Source organism: Podarcis vaucheri (genome assembly GCF_965113315.1).
Source record: "Podarcis vaucheri genome assembly, chromosome: 6".
Lineage (NCBI taxonomy): Eukaryota > Metazoa > Chordata > Lepidosauria > Squamata > Lacertidae > Podarcis > Podarcis vaucheri.
Window position 1 is genome coordinate 20956568 of NC_138764.1, and position 25343 is coordinate 20981910.

Consider the following 25343-nt stretch of genomic DNA (forward strand, 5'->3'; position numbering starts at 1 on the left):
AGCAAATACCAGTGTCAAACGTAACAACTTCAAGAAGCAGTACTTGCAAAAGGTGAATTTACGTAACTATCGGTTTGATAGTGTTGTGTAAGGTGACTCTTATTACTGCTGAGAATCCACATAAGGCAGTATGAATTTTCTAAATGAAGAATGGCACACAAATAACTTGGAAATACATTTCTCTCTCTCTCTCTCTCTCTCTCTCTCTCTCTCTCTCTCTCTCTCGTCAAAATCCTTGACTCTTTGTTTGGTTTCAATACACATTATGCCAAATGTGTCTGACAGTCGATCATGTTCCACATACACTAACCGCAAGCTACATCCGAGGGAAAGCCTTTGTTTATCTTTATGACTTGCAAAATGCTGGCCCGTTAGTAATCAGGCCTGAAAAAAAGAAACAGCAGCTGAAGAGGAGAGCCCTGAAAGATCTGGTGTACTCGATGTTCGAGCTAGGCCGATTGGGAGGGGGGAGCTTCCTCCCACAAACTCTACGGGCCTTTAACCAATACCAAATCAAGACGGAGACCGCATGAGAAACTGCTTATAGGAAACCAACACTGAGGAGGTGTCACATGAAAACTGAAAAGAGAAGAGTGAAGTATATTCAGAGGAACCTGGCAAGAGAAAAATGGAGAATCCATTGCTTTTATCCCCTCAGCTAAATCCTACTTCAAGAGTGAAATCGCTGTATAAAGTAATGAAATCCATGCATAAAGAGGGGTCAAAGCCAGACACAAAAAGCAGGTAAGAGGCTGTGGTGTTTGCCTTTGTAGGATGAATGTTTTGTTGTCTGCACAAAGGAGTGGTTGGTGACTACCTTCTGTTGCAAGGCACGGACAACAGCCCTCTAGAGAGGGAGGGTAAAATATTCCAATATTCTCCTGCATGTGGCTGCAGCTCCAAGGAAGAGGGACCATGACCATGACCATGACCTTGACTCTCGGGTACAAGCTTTACTCAACTACTCTGAACATTCCCAAAGCTTTGCAAATGTGCAACAGCAAAAACGGCAGTCTCTGCTAGTATCTGAAAGGTTAGCAGATGTATTGCGACATAAACTTCAATTGACTGGAGCCTACAGTGTCAGAAACACAGTGCAGTCTGGAAACTTTATGTGCTACTCTACATTGTTATTTTTTAGGGAGTTGGGTTGACCTGCATGACACTGGAATCAGTAGAGCTTAACTGCCCCCAAATCTGGGAGGTGACAGAGTCAAGGACAGTGACAGGGGTGGCAACCATCACTTCTCTCTCTCTCTCTCTCTCTCTCTCTCTCTCTCTCTCTCTCTCGTTATATGGATTAGGCCCAGAGGAAGAGGGCAGGTGAAGCTGTAGTGGTGACAATGGAGAAGAAGAGGAGGACTCACATAGGAAAAGGGACCACAAAAGACATGGTGCACAAGCCCTTCAATACCTCCAAAAATAATACCCTGAATTATAAAGCAAGACTTACACTGCTAATAGGGTGAAAAACACTCCCTTGTGAAGTTTCAAGTGCTGACATATCAATTTGCTAACAAATACCTAAACTCTTTTGCTTTAATGGTAAGCCATATAGCATCCCAGGGGGGAAAAGAATAGATATATTGTTTCTGTTTACTTAAAAAAGCTAGTTCTCAGGTTATAGGGAGCTTGGGTTTTGCTTTCCTTTTGTCAAAGTTTGATTTATATACTTCTTAATTACAACAATTTTTAACTGGTGTACATATAATTTGCTGCTGCTATTATGTTATGTTACTTCTTATTTGCCAACCCAGTTAGAAACAATGCGTGACAACTGGGCATTTTCCAAGCATGCAAGGCTCCCCAAGAGTATGGCAAGGTCTTACTTCCAACTTTCCAGGTTCATTTTTAGTGGAGTTTGTAAATTAGGAACTGCCAGGGTGAGAATTATGTACAGAGACTTAATTGCATTACATTGATTGTTTTCAAATAATAAACCTGGTAATTAAAACAGGCCTTTGCTAATGTCTCAGCTAAGGCTGGAACTAGATGTTCTGGCTGTTGTCGAAAACTCCAGCCCCACAAATCTCTCTCTTCCTAATAACACCTGATATGATGCTGTTACACTCTGAGTTTCCTCACCTCAACAAATGGCAATCGATGAATTGGAGTGGGACAGGGGAGCTCAAAGTGTGATGGCACCGCATAACAAATTTATTTTTCTTAGTAGGGATGAATGAGAATGTAGTTCTATCCACATTTTTTAGTGAACTGACCTAATTTGCACCTCCCAAACTAATGCATGAACTGGAGTGTTAATTATCCTTTGGATTTTGCACATCTCTGAATTTTGCAATACAGTTGCAAAGACATTGTGCAGAACATTGTAGCACATTTCATATTTTGGGATTCAATATGCTTAGGAATGGATACACTGAGATAAAATGCATAGGGTGACATCCACTGTTTGACAGACTCATAGGAGACCCATTGAATTCATTGGACTAAAGTCTCTTGATTTCAGTGGCTCTACTTGATGACCTAATTGGATTTCACTCATATTTAAAAACCTAACTTGTAATAAAATATTCTTAAATACAAAAATTTCCAAATCACACATTAATGCAAGAATGTGATGGAACAGACTTATGAATGGATACATATGAAATTGGTATGCACCACAAATAAAATCAATCTATCCATTCCTGTGTAATATTACATATTATGAGGGGAGAGAAGGAGAAATTCAGGTAGCTCTTTTTGGTGACAGACAGATGTCTGCTGTAGTTCTCACCTAATTTGTAGTTAACAGTTTTAATGCTGCAATTTGTGTTACATTTCCTTGTTTTAGTAGGTTTTTTTACTAGCACCAGAAGACCTTGACCCTCTCTCTTTGCTTACTACAATTAAATCCACATCCCTTCCCCACCTGCAAGCTAAATCTGAGTGTTAAGATGAAAAGACTTTCATTTACCCTTTGCAGGTGATTCAACATGTAAATGTATGCAAAGGTGTAAGTGAGAAATTTGTTATTCTCTATAGCAAACATGGAAGAAATAACATCAACATTAGTGCAATAGCATGTGAGAGGGAAATGATCAGCTTTTCAGAAATGTGCATTAGCAAAGGGGAGGCCTTTGAAAATCTCTTGCAGTGGTGATATGTAGCGGCTCAAATTCTCTTGTAGGAATCGGGAAAAGAATAACCGGTTGAGTCTCCTGTTGCAGAAGTCTGAATTGCACCCAGATGCCCAACTTCACAAATTTGAGAAACTGGCAATGGCTTCAAGGTGAGTGGGCAATAATACCAGGCAGTAAGGTAAAGGTAAACAGACCCCTGACCGTTAGGTCCAGTCGTGGCTGACTCTGGGGTTGCGGTGCTCAGCTCGCTTTATTGGCCGAGGGAGCTGGTGTACAGCTTCTGGGTCATGTGGCCAGCATGATTAAGCTGCTTCTGGCAAACCAGAGCAGCACACGGAAACACCATTTACCTTCCTGCCGGAGTGGTACCTATTTATCTACTCGCACTTTGACGTGCTTTCGAACTGCTAGGTTGGCAGGAGCAGGAACCGAACAACAGGAGCTCACCCCGTCGTGGGGATTCGAACTGCCGACCTTCTGATTGGCAAGTCCTAGGCTCTGTGGTTTAACCCACAGTGCCAACCACGTCCCTATACCAGGCAGTAGCCCTGTCCGATTCCAGAAGATTTCCAGCATGAGACCTGTGCCATTTATCTATATACATAGTTTAACATTCACCTCTCCAAGCGATCAGGTGCTTAATGGAGTCCGTTTCCTTTTGAGCAAAGATTATGAGAACTGCGTGGTTATTTTGGAATAACTGCTTATTTGAAAGAGTACAGGTTGAGCAGTTGAGAGCCGAGGACATGCATAAACAAACTGGTTAATCCTCAGCAAGCTTCAGTTCCCCAAAAGTAGCAGCAAGCAGGCACTATAATTCAAACTGTTTCTCCTTTTCTGTTTTGGGCTCTTTCAAAATTGCCTTGCTACCCATACTCAACTTCCCATTAAGCCAAAGGAGCGTGTGATATTCTAAACTGGCCTTGATTGGCCTAGTCAATGTTGCTGCGGGACACAGAGCTCAGCCAAAATAGGGACTTGCTTTTAGAGTTTGCTAACCTGGAGAAAGCTCCCAACCCTGCCTGCTGTGTGAGGAGACTCAAAGATGTGTGGAAATATGAATACGCTCAGAATAGGGGCCATATGATGTAGAAAGTGTAACCTCAGCAATGTCCAGTCTGATGCCATCACTTCTGTTAGGAAGGAAGGATGACAGGAAACGAGGGGGAGGGGTGCAGTCAATAATGAAACAATATGAACTTAAGGCGAGGGGGCTGAGGTTTTGCTTATATGCTAATTGCTGGGTGTGGATATTGCTTTGTTTATTATGTGAGTGTTGCTATTTCTTTTGTGATGCTGACATACAAAGCATTTTGCATTTATAATTTTGAAGGAAAATGTAGCCAATCCACTTTAAATTATTTAATTGCATTGGTTCAGCAGCCAATATTATTATTATTATTATTATTATTATTATTATTATTATTATTATTAATTTGTTTTTATTAAAGATTTTCCTGGGTTACAAAAGTACATACATGGTCTAATTTTTTTTCAGATCATAAAGTTATATTCATTGTGAAACTTTAATATCGTATAGAGTATAACGTTGGGAGAAAAGAAAGGTGGGGTTTTGTTTGCTAATATTTATACAGCTGTTGTGTTGTGTTTTTGTGTTTTGTTATGTTATACAAAATATCAGTGGAATATAAGATCTCACACCCCACCCCAGCCCGGCCATGGTATTATGTATGTGTATATACATTTCTTTGCTGTAAGTCGGTTAGAAAATTTCAGGTTACAAGTGACTATTAAGTTTAATAAATAAATAAGTAAGAACATACAACAGCAATATATTTACTATAAACAGAGATTTTCTGTGAGTTTCACCCCCTGACTGTGCTAAAATCACATGGTTGTCTGAACCTCTTAATAACTCACCTATCCCCTCCTGATCTCTCTCATTCTCTTTCTCTCGTTTTTCCTCGTTTTGCTGTCATTGAATTTGCCTGCCTGCCCTGCTTCCCCCTCTCTCTGTTGTCTATCCCTCCCCAAGATATCTAAAATTTATATTGTAACCTCCTTGGGAACTGCAGCCTTTCTTTCAGCTTACATTACTCTATGAAGTGCTGTGTAATAATTTGCCTTAATCATAAGTCCTACAGCCCTAAAGGGCAGCCAAGCAAATATTACGAAAGGTCATTCCCCAAACCTTTTCGCAGGGAGAACGAATGAGATCTCTGCTTACCTTTCTGTGAACAACAGAACCAGAGATCAATAAACAAAATTCACAGTCTGCCATATTTGATTTTTTTTTAAAAAAAAATACACTGTCCTTGCCCGTTCCCTGCCACCAGAATAAAATAAAATAAAATAAAATCCGGTGCTTCAGAAATAGCATGACATTTGAAAAAATGTTATTTTGCTGTTGAAAAAATGACAGGCTTCGTGTGTTAAAAGTGTTACGGGGCTACTGCGTATGCACCATAGAGCTTCCTGCGAACTGTTAAAAATAGCCTGTGGTCACAGATTCTTAGACAGGCTGCATTTGAAACCCCATCTCAGTGAAAGCGGTTCATTTTAGCTTTTGTGCTTTTCTCCTCACCATTTCGAAAAGACAGCTGACCCCATTGTCTTATGATCTTTACCATAGAGAATGGTTGGGCTTTTTTATTATTTATTTAAAGACCAGGGACACAACAAAATAATATCTGTGGGAAAGTACCGTACTTTTCTGTCTATAAGATGCCCCCATGGATAAGACACCCCCTATTTTGGGGGGACTGACATTTCAGAAAATGGGGGGAGAAAAATTCTAAAGATGGCGGCGCGTGCAGATGCTGCGGCTGAGAGCTCCCTGGAGAGGAGTCTTTGTTAGGATGAATTATTTATATTGTATTTAAATATGGGGTATCAGAGTTTTAGGGGGCTAACTAGGCTGGGATAGCTGGGGTAGCAGGCTTGTTGGTTTTTGAATGTCTGATGTAGATTTTTTCAATTTCATTGTTCTGTATGGGATAATGACAATAAAGATTATCGTATCGGAGATGGCAAAAGGTTGTTGAGCTTTTTTTAGGGGGCAATGCTGAATATCGCTCAACCGCATGCGTCGCAAAATCCACCTCCCAACTGTCCCCTCGCTGGCAGAAGCTGCCAATCGCCCGCCCAATTGCCGCAGCATCAGCCAATCGACACCACCCATTGATGCAGCAACACAATAGCCGCTGACAGCTGTGGCAGCAGCCAATCAAACATCTGCCCTATTCACTACCCACGTATAGGATGACCCCCACTTTTTAGCATGATTTTTAAAGGGGGAAGCCTAGTCTTATACACGGAAAAGTACGGTACTTTTATTCCCCTCAACACTTTGAAGATGAGGGGGGATCTGCACAATTCAATAGTGGGAGAAATGTTAGCAAAATTAGAGAAACGATTTTTGAAGGCTTGAGGGAAAGAGCTCCCCTTTGCAAAGTAATCTGATTCAACGCTGCGTAAAATATGGCAAACTGACAGCAATAGGAGATAATGTGTTGTAGAGGAAATCCTCCAAATTACTCAAAATGCATAACTATTTTTCCTTACCCCACTCTCTCTTTTTTTGGTCTCTCGCAGTGAAACCCCTGAAACTGTGAAGAAGTGGGGCGAATCTTTTGATGAACTGATTTCTCAGAAAGGTTTGTGTTAGGGTTTTCAGCTGGAATTATGCTGCATAAAAGGTCCCCCCCCACACACACACACTTTCTTTCATTTTGAAAGTAGGCTCAAAACTATATTTCATGCTGAAATGTCTCATTTGTGATTATTCTTCTGTGGTGGAGGACTAGCCATGTGTAAACAGAGGAAGTCTATTAAGTCCGACTTCCAACAACAAATGGATTCCTGTGGAGCGTGGCCTTGAATTTTGATCAGAAAACAGACCTGAGGAAACTTAGAAGTGGCCGAGCTTCTCTAGAGGAGACAGAGGAGACAATTATTCAGTGGGCCATATTGCTCAAAGGTGATGTGAGGAATCCTCGTAGACAGTTGAGGGTTAAGTTACTTGTACATTACAGTGGTACCTCAGGTTAAGTACTTAATTCATTCCGGAGGCCCGTACTTAACCTGAAACTGTTCTTAACCTGAAGCACCACTTTAGCTAATGGGGCCTCCTGCTGCCGCCGGAGCACAATTTCTGTTCTCATCCTGAAGCAAAGTTCTTAACCTGAAGCACTATTTCTGGGTTAGCAGAGTCTGTAACCTGAAGCGTATGTAACCCGAGGTACCACTTTATATATTTACAGAGAATTGTAAATGATTATTTGTTGGAAGTAGAGATCTTTCATATCAAAAAGACTCTTCAAATGTCATACACCATTAGGAATTACAGTAAGGAAAAGGCTTGCTCATTGTAAGGTTAAAAGCCAAGTACATTGTGATCTATGGTGGTTTTGCATTTGCACATGAGTTTTTTCCCCCCATACTCAGAGTAAACCATTTAAATCCATGGGAATGACCAACTTAAATTCACTGTTTTTAGTGGGTCCACTCATGCTGCCCTTTTTTGCTGGTCTTAGGAACCTCGTAAAATGTAACATTTAAAAGTAGGGATGCAAATCAGCTTAGCACAATTTGTTTATCAACTAATGCTGAATTTGATCAGACAACTGATACCTATTGCTGTGCATTTACAGTGGTACCTTGGTTTTCAAACTTAATCTGTTCCGGAAGTCCGTTCCAAAACCAAAGCGTTTCAAAAACAAGGTGCGCTTTCCCATAGAAGGTAATGCAAAATGGATTAATCCGTTCCAGACTTTTAAAAACAACCCCTAAGACAGCAATTTAACATGATTTTTTCTATCTAACGAGACCATTGATCCATAAAATGAAAGCAATAAACAATGTACTGCAGTCACACAATCAATCAATCAATCAGTAGCTGAACTGGGTTCCACACAGTCACAAAAAAGAGCTGCAAAAACAAAAACACAAAATAAATAGCAAAAACAGATAGACCTCATTGTAACACCCAAAATGGAAGTGTGGCACTCAAATTGGAAGCATAATACTCAAAACAGAGCACGTTTGGCTTCCAAAAACAGTTCACCCACCGGAACACTTACTTTCAGGTTTGCAGTGTTTGAGTTCTAAGTTGTTTGAGTACTAAGGTGTTTGAGAACCAAGGTACCACTCTACAAAATTGGACAAGAGTCAGCATGTAAATTTCAACATTGCTCACTTCTACACCACACATTTAAAGCCCAATGCTATCACTTTAATAGTCGTGACTTCCAACTAAGAATCCCAGGAACTGCCATTGGTTAAGGGTGCTGAGAGTTGTTAGGAAACACCTATTCCCGTCCCTGTGTTTCCTGGGAATAGCGTTTGACTGTCAAACAATTATGAGAATTCTAGCTTTGTAAGGGGAATAGCAATTTCCTTACCACTCTAAGCATCCTTAACAAACTGCAGTTCCCAGGAATCTTTGGCGGAACCCATGACTGTTAAAGTGGTATTATAGTACTTATAGGTATGGTGCAGATATGGCCATGCCGGAATAAGAAAAACTCTGGTGTCAATATCCCTATAAATGAATCGATATAATTTCACTGATCATTTGGCAAGACGGGGAAAGAAAGGGGAGGTGTTTTCCACACACACCCTATAACATTTTTGTCACACTGAACATAGAAAAGGGATATGGGGCCTTCTATTTTCTAAACGTTTATTCCCATACCCCCATTTAGGTCTTATACAGTGGTGCCTCGCAAGACGAAAAGAATTCGTTCCGTGAGTCTTTTCGCCTTGCGATGTTTTTCGTCTTCCGAAGCACGGTCCGTCGCAACTGCGCCTCTTCAAGCGGCTTTAAAAAAAAAAGCACAAGACGTTTTCGTCTTGCGAAGCAAGCCCATAGGGAAATTTGTCTAGCGAAGCAACGCAAAACCGAAAAACCCTTTCGTCTAGCGAGTTTTTCGTCTTGCAAGGCATTCGTCTTGCGGGGCACCACTGTAATCTCTAGCGAGTTTTCACTGAGGTTCTGAATATGTGTCTGAACTAAATCACAACAGACAATTGATTTTGTAACTGGACATTTTTCGAAAGAAAACAAAATTATAGAAAACCTAGTTACAGATAGGTAGCCGTGTTGGTCTGCCATAGTCAAAATAAAAAAATTCCTTCCAGTAGCACCTTAAAGACCAACTAAGAACTAACTTAGTTGGTCTTTAAGGTGCTACTGGAAGGAATTTTTTTATTTTGACTATAGAAAACCTAGTTATCACGGAGATAACTAGCCTGGCCTTTGACCTCTCTTGCTATGTGGAATGCCCTCCTACCAGATGTCAAGGAAATAAACAACTATCTGACCTTTAGAGGACATCTGAAGGCAGCCCTGTTTAGGGAAGTTTTTAATGTTTGATGTTTTATTGTGTTTTTAATATCCTGTTAGAAGCGGCCCAGAGTGGCTGCGGAGGCCCGGCCTGATGGGTGAGGTATAAGTAATAAATTATTATTATTATTATTATTATTATTATTATTATTATTAAACTGAAAAGGGTGTTTCTGTTTAAACTTCAATTGAAGAAATGTAATTATGTTTTATTACTTAATATGCCTTGCTTTGAATGATTATCTCTTTTGCAGGTGGATTAGATGCATTCACAAGGTTCCTGAAAAGTGAGTTTAGTGAAGAGAACATTGAATTTTGGATGGCATGTGAAGATTACAAGAAGAACACAGAAGCTTCCCAACTTTCACTCAAAGCAAAGACCATTTATGAGACCTTCATAGAAAAAGAAGCTCCGAAAGAGGTATAGTGAAAACGGTCCTTTTGGCGCAATCTGCCTTGCATAAGTTTAAAAATATTCAGGCAACAGGTGGTAGGAAAAACCTCTGCCTGGAAGAGAAAACAATAGCAGGCAAGATGGACAAATAGACTGACCTAGATGAAACCCCAAACCAACTTGCTAGGATGTCAGCCCCATTGAACACAGTAGAACCTATTTCTGAGTAAAAATGCATGGCCTTGTTCTGAACGCTGCTTAACCTTGTCTTGCATTGAGGCCACAGTTTGAAAACATGTCGGGGAAATTATAGCACATGCTACCACAACAACATCAACTTGAAGTACAAATATTAGTTTATGTGCCCATATGTATCTGCCTATATTTGATGCTAATACATTAGAATTACTTTTCATCTGTCTGCTAAACCCATAATTATAGATGTAATTAGTGTTACATACAAACCATTCCTATTACATTGCCAAGATTTCAGATAATAAGCCAAATGAATAAAACAAATCACCAGCTTAAACACAGCATTGAAGTAATAATCATAGTCTAAAAAGATTGATTACAGATTTATTCCAAAATTTATTCCACTAATGATGGTGTATTAGTGACATATCACATGTAAACAAATATACACGCGGTTGATGTTTCAGTCCAGGTTCTTAATTGTATCTTACTAGCCAAATGTCCATCATGTCAAGTAGGGAAGACCTGCATATCAGCATATCTTATTATAGGAGATTCCAGAGACCTTCCAGAGACCTTCAAGTCTCACGGGAAGGGGAGAGACGGGATGTGATGTTAGTGGTTTCCTGTTTCCTTTGATCAGTTGCTCTCTGCTTTCATAGAGAGAGGATGTCTTTTCTGTTCTGCGTAGTTTAGAAATAAAACTCTTTACAATGTAGCCAAACCCCTCCTCTCTTCCCTGTGCTGGGAACCCTGCTGGATAGAATGTGCTTGGGGCCTTATCAAAGGCTCAGGTCATTAAACATGTCAGAGGCGATTTCAAAGGCTCAGCTCGGAGGAAGATGAGGCCTTATCGGCTTGGCCAAGCAGAGTTCTGACACGCCCCAGTGAGTGGGGGAGCTGTGTGGCTTTGCCAGCAGCCTCCCCTTTCCCTGCATGCCTGCCAGCTGTGCCCCACCAACTATATGGCTGGCGGGCGTGCAGCTTCCTTCCCAAGCCTCCTCAGGAGGAGAGCAATCCCTGCAGAGGCTTAGGACGGAAGCTGCTCGCAGCATCCCTTCCAAGCTTCTGCATCTGCTAAAGACAGCCCTGCTCCTGGTCGTTGTCCTCCTCCTGCTTCCTGGCAAAAGGCAGCATGCAGCCTTCCCAGTCTGCCTTCTCGGGCACCCAGACGCTAGAGAGCATGTCCGCCAGCATGTTTTCCTGCTTGATCGCTGCCACCATGCCAGGGATCAGGGCTGTGGGGGAGGCAGAGGACATTTTCCACCGCCCCCTCACTTTTTTTGGAGCTGCCGGGGGGGGGGGCACTAGAGGGATCTTTGCACCAAGGTGCCAGATATGCTTAAGATGACCCTGGTAGAATGAAATAATTTACACATTTTTACCTACTCAAGCCTTTGGCTTGTTAGAAGTCCAATAAAACTTGGACAAATATATTGCACTGAGACATATTGCAATGCTCCCCCAACTCATGTGGTCTGTGTTGCTAACAGGACAGCCTGTTGGGTACACTGTTAAGATATCATCCCAAGCCCAGTGGCAGCATTATCCCCACATGTAGCAGTATGTTTTGCTTATTACTGAAATCCGCTTCAGGCTCTTTGGCTGGGAAACAGCATACTGGTACCAGGAGCAAATACTTTTTCCTGGTAGGAATGCTAGGCATTCAGTTTCTGTGGGAGAAAATAAATATAGTGCCCCTGCCCCTGTGCATCTCAGTTTGAGACAGACTGTGCTTCCTTTTAACTGCACCTCAAATTTGTAGCCTCATGCAGCTCATGGGAGCCAATGTCCCTTCCCCTAACTTTATAGCCCAAGTTCATGGAGGAAAAAGAGATGAGTGGCGACTAGTCATATATGCCACATCCAGTTCCAAAGGTAGTATAATGATTGCATAGGTGTTAGGGGGGTTATCCCCTCTCCCAATTAACCTCCGTCTCCAGGGTTCAGTGGCAGGAGGGAGCACAGAGGAAGAACCACGCCCTGACATCGCCAAGGTCTGCCCACAGTGACATCATCAGGGGGCCACCCCTCGGTCTCAGGTTTGAGCCCTGAAATCTCAGGTTGTGGGATGCTCCTGACCTGAATGGCAACTGCTGGGGTAACAACAATGGAGGAAGGCTACAACACACATGTGCTGCTTGTGGGTTCCTAGAAGGTATCCTTTGGGCCATGGGGGAAAGCAGGAAGCTGGACTAGATGGGCCTTTCATTGGATCCAGCAAGGTTGTTTTTCTGCTGCTCCAGAGAAGCGGACATGGAGCAATGGATCCAAACTACAAGAAAGAAGATTCCACCTAAACATTAGGAAGAACTTCCTGACAGTAAGAGCTGTTCGACAGTGGAATTTGCTGCCAAGGAGTGTGGTGGAGTCTCCTTCTTTGGAGGTCTTTAAGCAGAGGCTTGACAACCATATGTCAGGAGTGCTCTGATAGTGTTTCCTGCTTGGCAGGGGGTTGGACTCGATGGCCCTTGTGGTCTCTTCCAACTCTATGATTCTATGATTCTCTACAGAAGTATAAATCATGTTTCTTTGAAGATTTGATAAACATCTATCTGTGGTTTGTGTGCTCTCCTAGCAACAATGTGATGACTGACCTTAGTGGGGCTCGAACAGCCTGTGACTGCTCGAGTCCTGCATGTTGATAGGGGTTGTGTGACTGCCTTTATTTTTATTAATTATTATTGCTATTTTCAATGTCAAGGTGATGGACAACTACCTGACATTCAGAAAACATCTTAAGGCGGCCCTATTCAGGGAAGCTTTTAATGTATGATATTTTAGTGTTTTTTGGTTTCTGTGGAAGCCGCCCAGAGTGGCTGGGGAAACCCAGCCAGATGGGCGGGGTACAAATAATAAATTATTATTATTATTATTATTATTATTATTATTATTATTATTATTTTATCATTTTCATTAATAAAACATGAACGTGTGACTGCCTTTAGAATTTCCCAAACTCCTTAAGATGTGCTGTGGCAATGAGATCTAACTGGTTTTTAGATCACATCATCACCCACAAAGAATCCTGTGAATTGTTTGTGAAGGGTACTAAGCACTGTAGCTCTGTGAGGTGTCTCCAGGTAGTCTCAGCACCCCTGCCAAACTACAGTTCCCAAAACTCTTTGGCAGTAGGGACATGACTGTTAAATTGTATAAAAGGTAAGGGGACCCCTGACCATTAGGTCCAGTCGTGACCGACTCTGGGGTTGCGGCGCTCGTCTCGCTTTATTGGCCAAGGGAACCGGCGTACAGCTTCTGGGTCATGTGGCCAGGATGACTAAGCCGCTTCTGGCAAACCAGAGCAGCGCACAGAAACGCCATTTACCTTCCCGCTGGAGTGGTACCTATTTATCTACTTGCACTTTGACATGCTTTCGAACTGCTAGGTTGGCAGGAGCTGGGACCGAGCAATGGGAGCTCACCCCGTCGTGGGGATTCGAACCGCCAACCTTCTGATCAGCAAGTCCTATGCTCTGTGGTTTAACCCACAGCGCCACCCTTGTCCCATTAAATTGTATAAGAGTGCTTTAAAAATTAAACTATGGTGTAGAAGCTTACTGTTAAGGCTGAAACTCAGCAGAAACTGAGGTTTTCCCCCCAGCAGTAACCACACACAACTTCCCCCAAAGCTCACATAAATCAGATAGCTGACTTCCTCTGTAGTGCAAAGACACTTTGCCATTTAAAACAAAATTGCAAGTATTAGAATTTATCTTCTCAGCACACTTTAAAAGCTACAGTGGATAAATAACTTTATGCAACAGTGCAGATATGGTGAATCCCCCTACATTACGGATAAAATGCCACAAAACCACGTGACGCACTTGTTAACAATATTTTTTCTTCCCTCCCCACTTTCATACAATCTTAAGGTCTTGAAGCAGAGTACCAGATTTTTCCCTTAGTCGCCTAATGAACTTCATGTCTAGAACATGTGTATCCTTGATCCAAAAGAAACAATTTCACAAGCCTATGTGTAGTCAAGCATCTGTTGCAGGGATAGTGAACCTGTGGCCCTTCAAATGTTGTTAAATTCCCATCAGCCCCAGCCAGCAAGACCAAAGGTCACAGATTATGGGAGCTGGAGTTCAACAACATCTGTTCCTTGGTCATGTGTGGAAAATCACGTCAGCTTGTACATGATTCCTGTATGCACAGGACTTGAATGTGAACTTGTAGGGTAAGCCATGTACAGTGGTACCTCGGGTTAAGTACTTAATTCATTATGGAGGTCCGTACTTAACCTGAAACTGTTCTTAACCTGAAGCACCACTTTAGCTAATGGGGCCTCCTCCTGCTGCCGCGCCACTGAAGCACAATTTCTGTTCCCATCCTGAAGCAAAGTTCTTAACCTGAAGCACTATTTCTGGGTTAGCGGAGTCTGTAACCTGAAGCGTATGTAACCTGAGGTACCACTGTACTCATTAAGAGAGAAGCTTGAGAAACGCCATCAATAATATTTGCTTTGCCATATGAGGTGTTTTTTCCCCTCTTTCTCTTTCTCTCTAGGTCAACCTTGACTTTAACACCAAAACGTGCACCAGTCAGAGCATGAGTCACCCGACACGCAACACATTTGATGCTGCGCAGACCAAAATCTATGCCCTGATGGAGCAAGACTGTTACCCACGCTTCCTGAGGTCCAACCTTTACCTAGACTTACTCCACGGCAGACCTCATGGCTGTTCTGCTCTTAGAAGGAGATCACGCTCTTTTACTTTCAACGAGTTCAAAGATGCCCAGCCAGATTTTGCCATCTGGCTTTAAATAAATATTCTCCCTTGGACTTCCATCCGTTTGAGAACATCTTGGCGGGAGCAGCAGGACATTGCCTCAAATGGCTTACATGAGTGGAACTTCACCATTCCCGTGGAATGGTGTCCAAGTTAACTTGCTGATGATCACATTGTGAAGTCTTCAGTGCTTAGCTTCAACCAATGCATGAATGGGGAGCAGCTTTGTAACTGTCTTGGGTTCACTCTGCAGTCAGATGCTACTAATACAGGGAGCACAATTTCATAATAAGGGCCTCATGATTTTAGAGCGCATGCATGCAGCATAATGGTTTAGATACAAATATGTATATTTGCATCTCACATGCAACAAAAGATGTCAAATTAAAGTAAGGAAATCTCTATTTCTTACAACATAAACACATTTTTGTAGGGGCAAAACAGACCTGTCTGACAGGTGCCAGATGGCCCTCATTTATTTGGAGAGGCACCAAATATTTTCGAGATGTGCTAGATGTAAAAATATTCATGCTCAACCTTATTTTTTTTTAATGCAGAGAAGAGGATGTTTCAGCATAAGTGAAATGTCGCCATGGGACTAAATATTTACACAATTGCTTCTTGATACAGGATCATTTTGGGATGGTTCTGAATATGCGAAAAACAGAGAAAGGGGAAGACTTTCTTTCCAGCTAAGGTTGAGGTAATCCAGATGTTTGTGTGTGAGACTGCAGCTTGACTCAGAGGAAGAGACTGAATTCAGGCTTTGCAAGCAACTTAAGATGCTCGCTGTACTACTGGAACTCTGATGTGAGAACAGTAGACTTTGGCTGTCTGTTGGAGTGTTTAAGCTACATGTCCACCTACACTCAACTTGTGTATTTGTAAATAAATGCAGTATTTCCAAGCACCAATAAACCTCTAGTCACCTCCTTCAAAAGGGAACCAAATCTAGGTAATCACTGTACCCCTAGAATTCCTCAATGTCCAAAGACGTGTGATGAGCACAACAATACAAAAGCTACAGCCATGATGACCCTGTGTCTGTAAGAACCTGTCCAGGAGATCCTTTCTTCCACACAACTGAATTTCTAGCTTTCACTCTTCTGGAAGGAAAAAAATCACTACTTTGGGGAGACAACTTCCCGTATAAAGTAAGAGATGCTCTTCGGTCTATAAATGAGGTAGGAGCCTATTGAAAGTATTGATTTTCCCCTTGCATCTGATTGAGGAAAAGAACAGATCCTGTCCTCACTCATCGGTTTCTCAGTCAGATTTAAGCAGAGGTTGGCTGACCATCTGTCATGGATGTTTTAGCTGACTTCTCTGCATTGCAGAGGGTTGGACTGGATGACACTTGGGGTCCCTTCCAACTCTACAATTCTATAATTCTATGTTCCACTGAACTTAATGCAAGTATAGGGAACCTTTGGCCCTCCATATATTACAACTCCAGTCAGCCCCAGCAAGTATAACCATTGGCCAGAGATGATGGGAGTTGTAATTCAGAAACATCTGGAGGGCCAAAGTTCCCCCACACCTGACTTAATGGGAACAATGGAGAACTGAGTCAAAAATTACAGAAATAGCCCCATCCCTTCATAAGCTCTGTGTAACTCATGAGTTTGACTTTTTGGCCTCCCTGGTTTATCGCGCTAGAGTGTCACATAGATATGGAATCCATGATATCTTGCTACCATATATATGGCTGGAGTAAAATAGTTTTGGGTTTTATACACAGCCTGGACATTAGCATATGTCCCAATGAATGAATGAACTAAGTCTCAGGGAATAATAGGATTGCAGTCACACAGGAATTAAATTGGCCCGCATGGGACAAATGCAGAGTCTAAGTTCTTTGACTAGCTACATTTCTATGCCAATAAAGGAGATTGATTGATTGCGTGTTGAGAGCCCGAGACCACCTCCTCATTGATGAGTAAGACACAAGGACACGGATATTAGGTTAATGTTATTGGGCAAATTTAGGCCACAACTTTATTGGTTACAGAATGTGAGAGGTATGGGCTTAGGCACTGGAATTGACCCAACTATATCTGACTCCTGCTCATCACACAGGGAGTCCTGTAAGGGTCAACCACTGGTAGGGGGAGCCCTGTCGATGCAAACCAACTCGAGCTCCCCCTGGGTTCCCGATGGGGTCGTGGCATGGCCCTAGCCCAGCCCCAGGCTTCAGACAAGATCTACATTCCCGAATTCCTTTAACGGAATACCCTTAAGCTTGGAGGGGCAGGTGATGGGCACACCTCCCCTCCCCCATCATAAGATCAACCAATGCCTAACCGCCAAAGTTGTGATGATTCCTATGGGGTAGGCGAAAACCAAATGGCCCATGCCAATTTGCCAAGTAGAAAAATTCCTACCAGGCCCCTCAACACGCGCCACCAGCCAGCGGGTAGGCTGGCTGGCGAATGACATGGCCAGGTACTTCCGGGAGATGCGGGACTTCATCCCCTGTCCCGGAGGGGAGTGGATTGCCACGTGGTTCACCACAACTTCTCCCCACTGGGAAGTGGAGTGGATTTGATTGACTAGCTATGTAAGGAATGGGTAAAGGGAGCAACCACATTTTGGCTGCACTCCTAGAGAGTTGGGGTAAGTCCTATTGAAGACAGCAGTATTTTCTTCTGAGTTGACATGTATAGATTGTACTTTTGGAAAGGTAAATAAATCTGGAGGGAGGATTGAGACTCATTGGCTTATATTGCACAAAAAATGTTTTGTTTTGTTTTCCCTCAGAAGACATTTCCAGAGCAATATAAGGATAACTTTGGCAGAGTCAGTCACGATGAAAGTAGACTGCTCTCACGTGAGTTGTCGTATCAGCTATATTTGTATTCCCAGCAAGTTTAAATCTTTGTTCTCTAAATTTCAATATATATGTGACCCTTAAACATTTAATTAAAATACAGTATTTCAAAATAACAATTACAGGATCCAACAGATTTTTTTTTTTGGGGGGTGTCACAATTTAATGCAAACGTACCCTAATTCAGACTTCCCAAACTAATACACACACCCAACACAGTTATTCTTCAAAATTCACACTCCCCTGAATCCTATGATGCAATATTCCAACCAAAAAAGCATATATTAGAGCAACATGAGCACAAAAATGCACATCTTGGTTAAAATAATATGCACATACATCATATTGCAGCAACTGCATTCAAAAATGTGTCTATTATGCAAGACTGCAGACACACAAAAGCAATTGAAACACATATGAATTTTTGTGCAGAATTTTACAAAATGTACAAACCGATGCAGAAATTGGGCAGACCATTTAAGATCAGAAAAAGGAGAAACGGAAATTAATAGGTTGTCCCACCTTAATACACTGAGGGATTCTCATCCCTTCTTTCCATATACATAACCAAATATGGCCATCTATTTTTCTTTCTTTTTAAACAGAAAATATTCCAGCAGCTGATATGTCCTTGAAAGCAACTAGTTCTCATCTCATTCCTTTTCTCATTTGTGTGTGAGTGAGTGTGTTTTAAAAAGGAACTCGTCAGTAACTAGGAGTATTAAAAGAAATGTATGTTACCAGAATGGCAGGAAATGACTTTCCATTTATTCGATGTAACTGAATCAAGTGGATGGTCTATTGTTGATCAGAGGCCTGATGATATAGTTATGCTGCGCTGTTGGAAAATAAAGGGGAAATGCTAAAACTGAAAGGGAGAATTAAGCACCGAGACCATGAGAAAGCTGTCATTCTAGTTTTCAAATTAAGCTGTTTGCTGAATATGCTGTCTACAGAGAATTGGCAGCAGGGAGGGAGAGCTCCCCATCTTCAAATATTTACCATTCAAGTCATGCCTCCAGTCCCAGAGTCAACATGTGTCAATTACTCAGCCTTTTGCTGCAGGGAGTCTGGTAGGGATATCTTGTAGCGCAAGGCAATTCTTAAAATATTAAACATGGGTTTTTATTCAATAATTCAGCAATGACAGGATTTAATAATAAGCATGAGTGGTATAATCAACAGTACTGCACAGAAATTGCATCCCCCCCCCTTTAAAAAAGCAATTGAAGTGAAAAGAAGCCATTCATGGGAATGATAATTTGTGTACATTATCGATGCAGCTTATAAAGTGGTTGCAGTGCCCAAAAGACTTACAGTACCATTACATCCACACACAAAATAAAATCTGCTGAGAAGCCAGGGGGAGGGGTGTTATATTTTCAGCGCATGGGTATTGAAATATACTCGGAGTTGAGTGTTGATTTCATGCTCTTTCTTTCAGCTCATGGTAAACAGTGAGTGAGTGCTTTCCCCAAAAACCTCTGGCTATATATACATTATTTACACAATGGGTCCCGTGTGATTGGCTGATTCAATTCCCCTCCTGGAGCCTGATTGGACTGTTCCTGCAGGCCAAACAGGTTGCTGATTCACTTCCTCCTGGAGCTTGATTGGGCAACTTCTGCAGACCAATCAGGTTGCTGCCTTCTAGGATCCTACCTGCCTATTGTTCTGGGATCCAAGCTCAGTACATAACAGGTATTCTGTACCCTGAGCCATAGGAGCCAACTCCAGGGGGCTGTGGGTACTTGGGCACCCACAATAATATAATTGTGGGGACCGGGCACCCACAAAGTCAATGAGAAAAACTGGCAGGAGCAGCGGTTTCTGCCTCAAAGAGAAAAGCAGATCAGCTCTGCCCACCGCAGCCAGCAAATGAGGCCAAAAAATGGGGGTGGGGGTCTCGGACACAGAGGCAGAGTCTCTCTGCCTCTGAGTCCCTCCCCACAGAAAGGGGTGCCTTGAGTGGAGGAGGAAGAGGAGCCCCTGCCACCAGCCACCGCAATGTGGTTGTGTGACATCACACAGACACACACCTAGAAGTAGTGCTTGTGAAATCACACGCACTACGTGCAGGTGTGTGACGTTGCATTGTGGCGGTGGGCACCCACAATCCAGAGGGTGAGTTGGCACCCCTGCCCTGAATATGGTAACACCCTGGGCCTAACTCAATATTTCAATAAAGGCACAGCTATTGCCAAAAAGAGCAGCATACAGTGGTACCTCGGGATACGAACGGGATCCGTTCCAGAGCCCCGTTCACATCCTGAATGGAACATAAGATGTGACTGTGCGTCTGCGCATGCGTAGGTCAAGTTTTGCCACTTCCGCGCATGTGCGTGCCGTCATTTTGAGCATTTGCGCATGCGCGAGCGGCAAAACCCAGAAGTAACATGCTCTGTTACTTCCGGGTTGCCATGGAGTACAACCCAAAAGCCTTCAAGCTGAAGCACATTCAACTCGAGGTATGGCTTTATCTGGTTTGCCTTTCCACCTCCATTATTTTTGCACAGCACCACTACTTCAGCGTCTCCCACCTTTCCAGTTGCAATCATAGATAGCCACCCACAAAATCCTAGTGTTCACAAAATCCTAATATTTTAAACTGAAATAACATACCCTCCAACATTTCTCCGATGAAAATAAGGATATCCTATTCAATAACAACAATAATTTTACTATTTATACCTCACCCATCTGACTTAGTTGCCCCAGTCACTCTTGGTTGCTTCCAACATATATAAAATCATAAAAAAACATTAAACATCAAAAGAAAACCTTCCTTATACAGCGCTGCCTTCAGATGACCCAGAGGTCAGATAACTCAATACCCTTCAACATTTCTCTGACGCAAACAGGGACCTCCTAAGGGAGAAGTGGGATAATCTAGGATCAAATCAGAAACCAAGATGGCTTCTGTAAAGCCAGGACTGTCCCTGGAAAATATGGAAACCTGGAGGGTCTGAAATAGCCTACTGGTGGGCTACTGTAAATTTTAGCCAGTGCACAGGTGTTCAGATACAGAACAATAAAGTTCATTGAATAAAAGAGGCAGTTCCACTCTTCCTTTAAATAGAGTGTTCTATTATCTACCGTATTTTTCGCCCCATAAGACGCACTTTTTCCCCTCCAAAAATGAAGGGGAAATCGGGGTGCGTCTTATGGGGCGAATGCCTGCAAGCCTCGCGCGCCCTGCAGGAGGTCCCACCGGGTGCGCGAGGCTTGGGGCGGCAGCGGACTGCTTGCGCGCACCTAGAAGCTTGGGGCGCGCTGAGCTCAGCATGCCCCAAGCTCCTGGTGTAGCGCAGCGATCCGCTAGCCCTGGGAGAGCCCCTCGGCTCTCCCAAGGCTAGCGGACTGCTTGCCGGCACACAGAAGCTTGGGGCGCGCTGACCTCAGCTCGCCCCAAGCTTGTGGATTAGCGCAGGGGTCCGCTAGCCCTGGGAGAGCCCCTCGGCTCTCCCACGCTAGCGGAGACCTTGCCGGCACGCAGAAGCTTGGGGTGCGCTGAGCTCCGCACGCCTCAAGCTCCTGGTGTAGCGCAGCGCACCTGGGGGGGGGAATAATTTTTTTCCCCTTTATTTCCCCCCCCCCAAAAAAAATCTAGGTGCGTCTTATGGGCCGGTGCGTCTTATGGGGCGAAAAATACGGTAATCTCTCTTTAACTAGAGGCCACCCAATCACTCAAACTCTCTCCAGACAGAAACATCAAACTCCACTCAATATGAAAACAGCAAAACAATTCACTTATTTGGTTGTGAGTAAACCACCCCAAGGAACGTTGTGCATTTGACTGCTGATGATGACAGTAGATTCTGTTTGAACTGTCAGTTTAAGTGAGCCCAAGGAGGCATTCATCTCCATGCTGGATTAAAACCTAGATAGATACTAGTTGTCTGCATCCAGTAAGTGAAAAGGGTGGTATCATGTACCAGAAATACATGGTGATGTTGCTAGCAATGAATAAAAAAAACCCTGATCCATAATGAGATAGTCCAAGATATTGCACAAATAGCATAGGATTTGGAAAAGAACCACATTTACATGGTAGCATCTCTCTCACTCCCCTTAACTCCCCTTTCCATTAGTTTTTCCATGAGGCCTGAGACATAACCAGTGGCATGACATGGGAGCACAGGGGTGGTTGCCCCGCACACAAAATTGTTATGGGGTAAAAAATTTCAGCACCCAGTGCTGCCTCAGTTCAGCTGCATGATTCCATCACTGGGCTCTATTGAAAACGACTTATCCATGCGAACCAGGAAGTGACCTCTACAGACAGCGGAACGACTCTTCATTTCTTATCTCTACAGCTTCTCTTTACTGCTGAATCAGAGCAAACATCAATCCACAGAAAACACAATCAACATTTGCTCCAATGCAGCAATAAAGAGCGGGTTTTCCCAGGGAACAAGTGGTGGGACAATCAGAAGTGTGGCAGAGCCATGTGTTGTATTTTACTGTGTTCTTTGTATTTTGCCCTGAGAACTTCAGCTGAAGGATAGTTTCAAAATATAGTAAATAACAATAAGAAATAATAAGAATAACTTTCTGCCAGTAAGAGCTGTTCAACAGTGGAATGGACTCCCTTGGAAGGGGGTAGACTCTCCTTCCTTGGAGGTTTATAAGCAGAGGTTGGGTGGCCATCTGTCATGGATGCTTTAGTTGAGATTCCTGCGTTGCAGAGGGTTGGACTAGATGACCACAGGGTTCCTCCCAGCTCCACAACTCTGTGATTCTAATAATAATACATAAGGAAGTTAGGTTTAGTCTGTGCTTTTCTTGGCATAGTGATGGCCTCTTGTATTAGCAAGTCCCAGAGATGTTCAAACGTATTTTATCTCACTATATTCATTTACATTTTACAGTGTCTAAATCCAACTGTCTTAATCCATCTGAACCTAAACATTTGCAAAACAAGGAAACGAACACATGGGTGCTCACAACACCTTCATTAGTAGCAATGCTGCTATCAGCTGTCGCTTTCTACTCCCAAAGTGATATAGCCCATACTGGCTAACACAGGTAAGCAATCTAAATTGATGCCTTCTGCTGTTGCAGATAAAGTGTTATGAACAGGTAGCAATTTGCTAATAACTTTCACCAGATCAGCATGAAAAGGTGGTTGGCTGAAAGTCAAATCTAAGAGTGTGTGTTTACAACTACCCCTCTGGCGTAGGGGCTCCAGATCGAGACTATAGTCACTCAAACCCTTCATTTTACTAAAGGTAAAATTAAAGAACCCCTGACAGTTAAGTCCAGTCGCGAATGACTCTGGGGTTGTGGCACTCATCTCGCTTTACCGGCTGAGGGAGCCGGCGTTTGTCCGCAGACAGTTTTTCCAGGTCATTGGACGTGCGCAGTTAGATCCATCTTTTAGATTTAGGGGAGCTAGTCTCAAACATTTGTTGGGGGAGATCTAAGTGTTTTTTTGTGTGGGGGAAGTTATTTGTCCTGTCTTCAAGCTTTTTATGATGGAGGACCTCTGTAGCCAACCCCAACGACACGATCTCAAGATGGAAGGGGAGGGAACAGCTGCAGTCGCCTGCGATTCCTGCGCAATGTTTGCCATCTTGCCAAAGGTTGCAGGCAGCTTTACCTGCAGCAATTGCATGTTGATTGCCCTCTTAAAAGACAAAGTCCAGCAACTGGAGGAACGTGTAGCTACGCTCCAAAGAATTAGAGAGCTGGAGCTCTTCTTGGAAGCAACAGAGCACACCGTCTCCACCAAGGAGGAGACAGGGGACTCCCCTGAGAAGGAGTCTAGTTCACCAACACAGGAGCCAGATATATGGAGAAACGTGACTCAAAGAAGTAGGAGGCCCAGGGTTCACTCTGATTGCTTAGAAATACACAATCGCTTTGAGGTCCTCTCCCCTAGCATGGAAGACGAAGAGCAGACTCCATTTGAAGATCTCTCCCTCATTACAGTCGATCAGGTATATGAAGACGAGCAGCAAAGTCAGTCCTCAGGGAATGTGCAGGCGACCTTGGAACGGACAGCTCACGGAAGAACCCCGACCAAACCCAAGAGGAGGCGTGTAGTGGTGATAGGGGATTCCCTACTGAGGGGAACAGAAGCAGTGATCTGTGGGCCTGACAAGATGTCTCGGGAAGTGTGCTGTCTCCCCGGGGCTAAGATCCAAGATGTAACTGAACGACTGCAAGGAATCATAAAACCCACTGACAAATACCCCTTCCTCTTGGTTCATGTGGGAACCAATGACACTGCAAGCAATAGCCTCCAGAAGATCAAAAGAGACTACGAGGCTCTCGGCAGGAAATTGAAGCAACTAAATGCACAAATTGTCATCTCATCTGTCCTCCCAGTTGAACGACGTGGCCCAGGGAGAGAGGGGAAAATAGTGGAAGTGAACAGCTGGCTTCGCAAATGGTGTAAACAGGAACGGTTTGGATTCTTAGATCACGGACTGCAGTTTCTTGAAGATGGACTTCTGGCAAGTGATGGGCTGCACCTCACAACGGTTGGGAGAAATGTTTTTGCCAAAAATCTCAGAAACCTCATCAGGAGGGCTTTAAACTGACTAATGTGGGGGAGGGAGACAGTGCTCCTGAAGGTAGGAGTCTATCAATTAATGAAGATGATCATCCAAATGTCATAGACCAAATGGAGCAAACAGCACACGGACCTAGTGGTGGGAGGAAAAAATCCTTAAATAAGAGACACGGGGGAATGATTAATGGACTTCAATGTCTGTACACTAATGCGCAAAGCATGGGAAATAAACAAGATGAGCTTGAGCTCTTGGTACAGCAAACTAAATATGACACAATAGGCATCACTGAAACCTGGTGGGATAAGTCCCACGATTGGAATGTAATAATGGGGGGATACAATCTATTTCAGAGAAATAGACCAGACAAGAAAGGAGGAGGAGTGGCGTTATATGTCAGGGATGTGTATACCTGTGAAGAGATCCAAGATTTAGATCCTCAAAGCCAAAGTGAGAGCATTTGGGTCAAAATTAAGGGAGAGAAGAATAACAGAGACCTCATTGTGGGAGTTTACTATAGATCCCCAAGCCAAACGGAGGACATAGATGATGCCTTCCTGGAACAGATGGCCAAGCATGCAAAAGGAAGGGAGATAGTAGTAATTACCCGGATATTTGTTGGACGTCAAACTCAGCCAAGAGCATAAGGTCAAACAGATTCCTCACTGGCCTTGCAGACAACTTCATTGTCCAGAAAATGGAAAAGGGGGGAAACCACCAAAGAGGAATTCAAACAAATAGCCAGCACGTGTAGACACAAAGTCAGAAAAGCTAAAGCACAGAATGAACTCAGGCTTGCTAGAGAGGTTAAAAGCAACAAAAAAGGCTTTTATGGGTATGTTCGTAGCAAAAGGAAGAACAAAGAAACAATGGGGTCACTCAGAGGAGAAGATGGTGAAATGCAAACAGGGGACACAGAAAGGGCTGAACTACTCAATGCCTTCTTTGCCTCAGTCTTCTCCGATAAAGAAAACAATGCCCGATCTGAAGAATTTGGAGCAAATGATTCAGCAAAGGAAACACAGCCCAGAATAACTAAGGAGATAGTACAAGAATATTTGGCTAGTTTAGATGTATTCAAGTCTCCAGGGCCAGATGAACTGCATCCAAGAGTATTAAAAGAACTGGCAGTTGTGATCTCAGAACCACTGGCAGTCATCTTTGAGAATTCCTGGAGAACAGGCGAAGTCCCGGCAGACTGGAGGAGGGCAAATGTTGTCCCTATTTTCAAAAAGGGGAAAAGAGAGGACCCAAATAATTACCGCCCAGTCAGTCTGACA

General features: G+C 43.2%; 1 protein-coding gene across 1 annotated transcript; it reads left to right on the forward strand.

The window, feature by feature from the left end:
- Window positions 1-359: 359 nt before the first annotated feature.
- On the forward strand, window positions 360-15633 carry RGS18 (regulator of G protein signaling 18). The gene is made up of 5 exons (XM_082225584.1): window positions 360-744; window positions 3131-3232; window positions 6639-6700; window positions 9645-9811; window positions 14492-15633. The coding sequence occupies exons 1-5, from the start codon at window positions 629-631 to the stop codon at window positions 14747-14749; spliced, it is 705 nt and encodes a 234-aa protein (XP_082081710.1). The 5' UTR covers window positions 360-628; the 3' UTR covers window positions 14750-15633.
- The last annotated feature ends 9710 nt before the right edge of the window (window positions 15634-25343 follow it).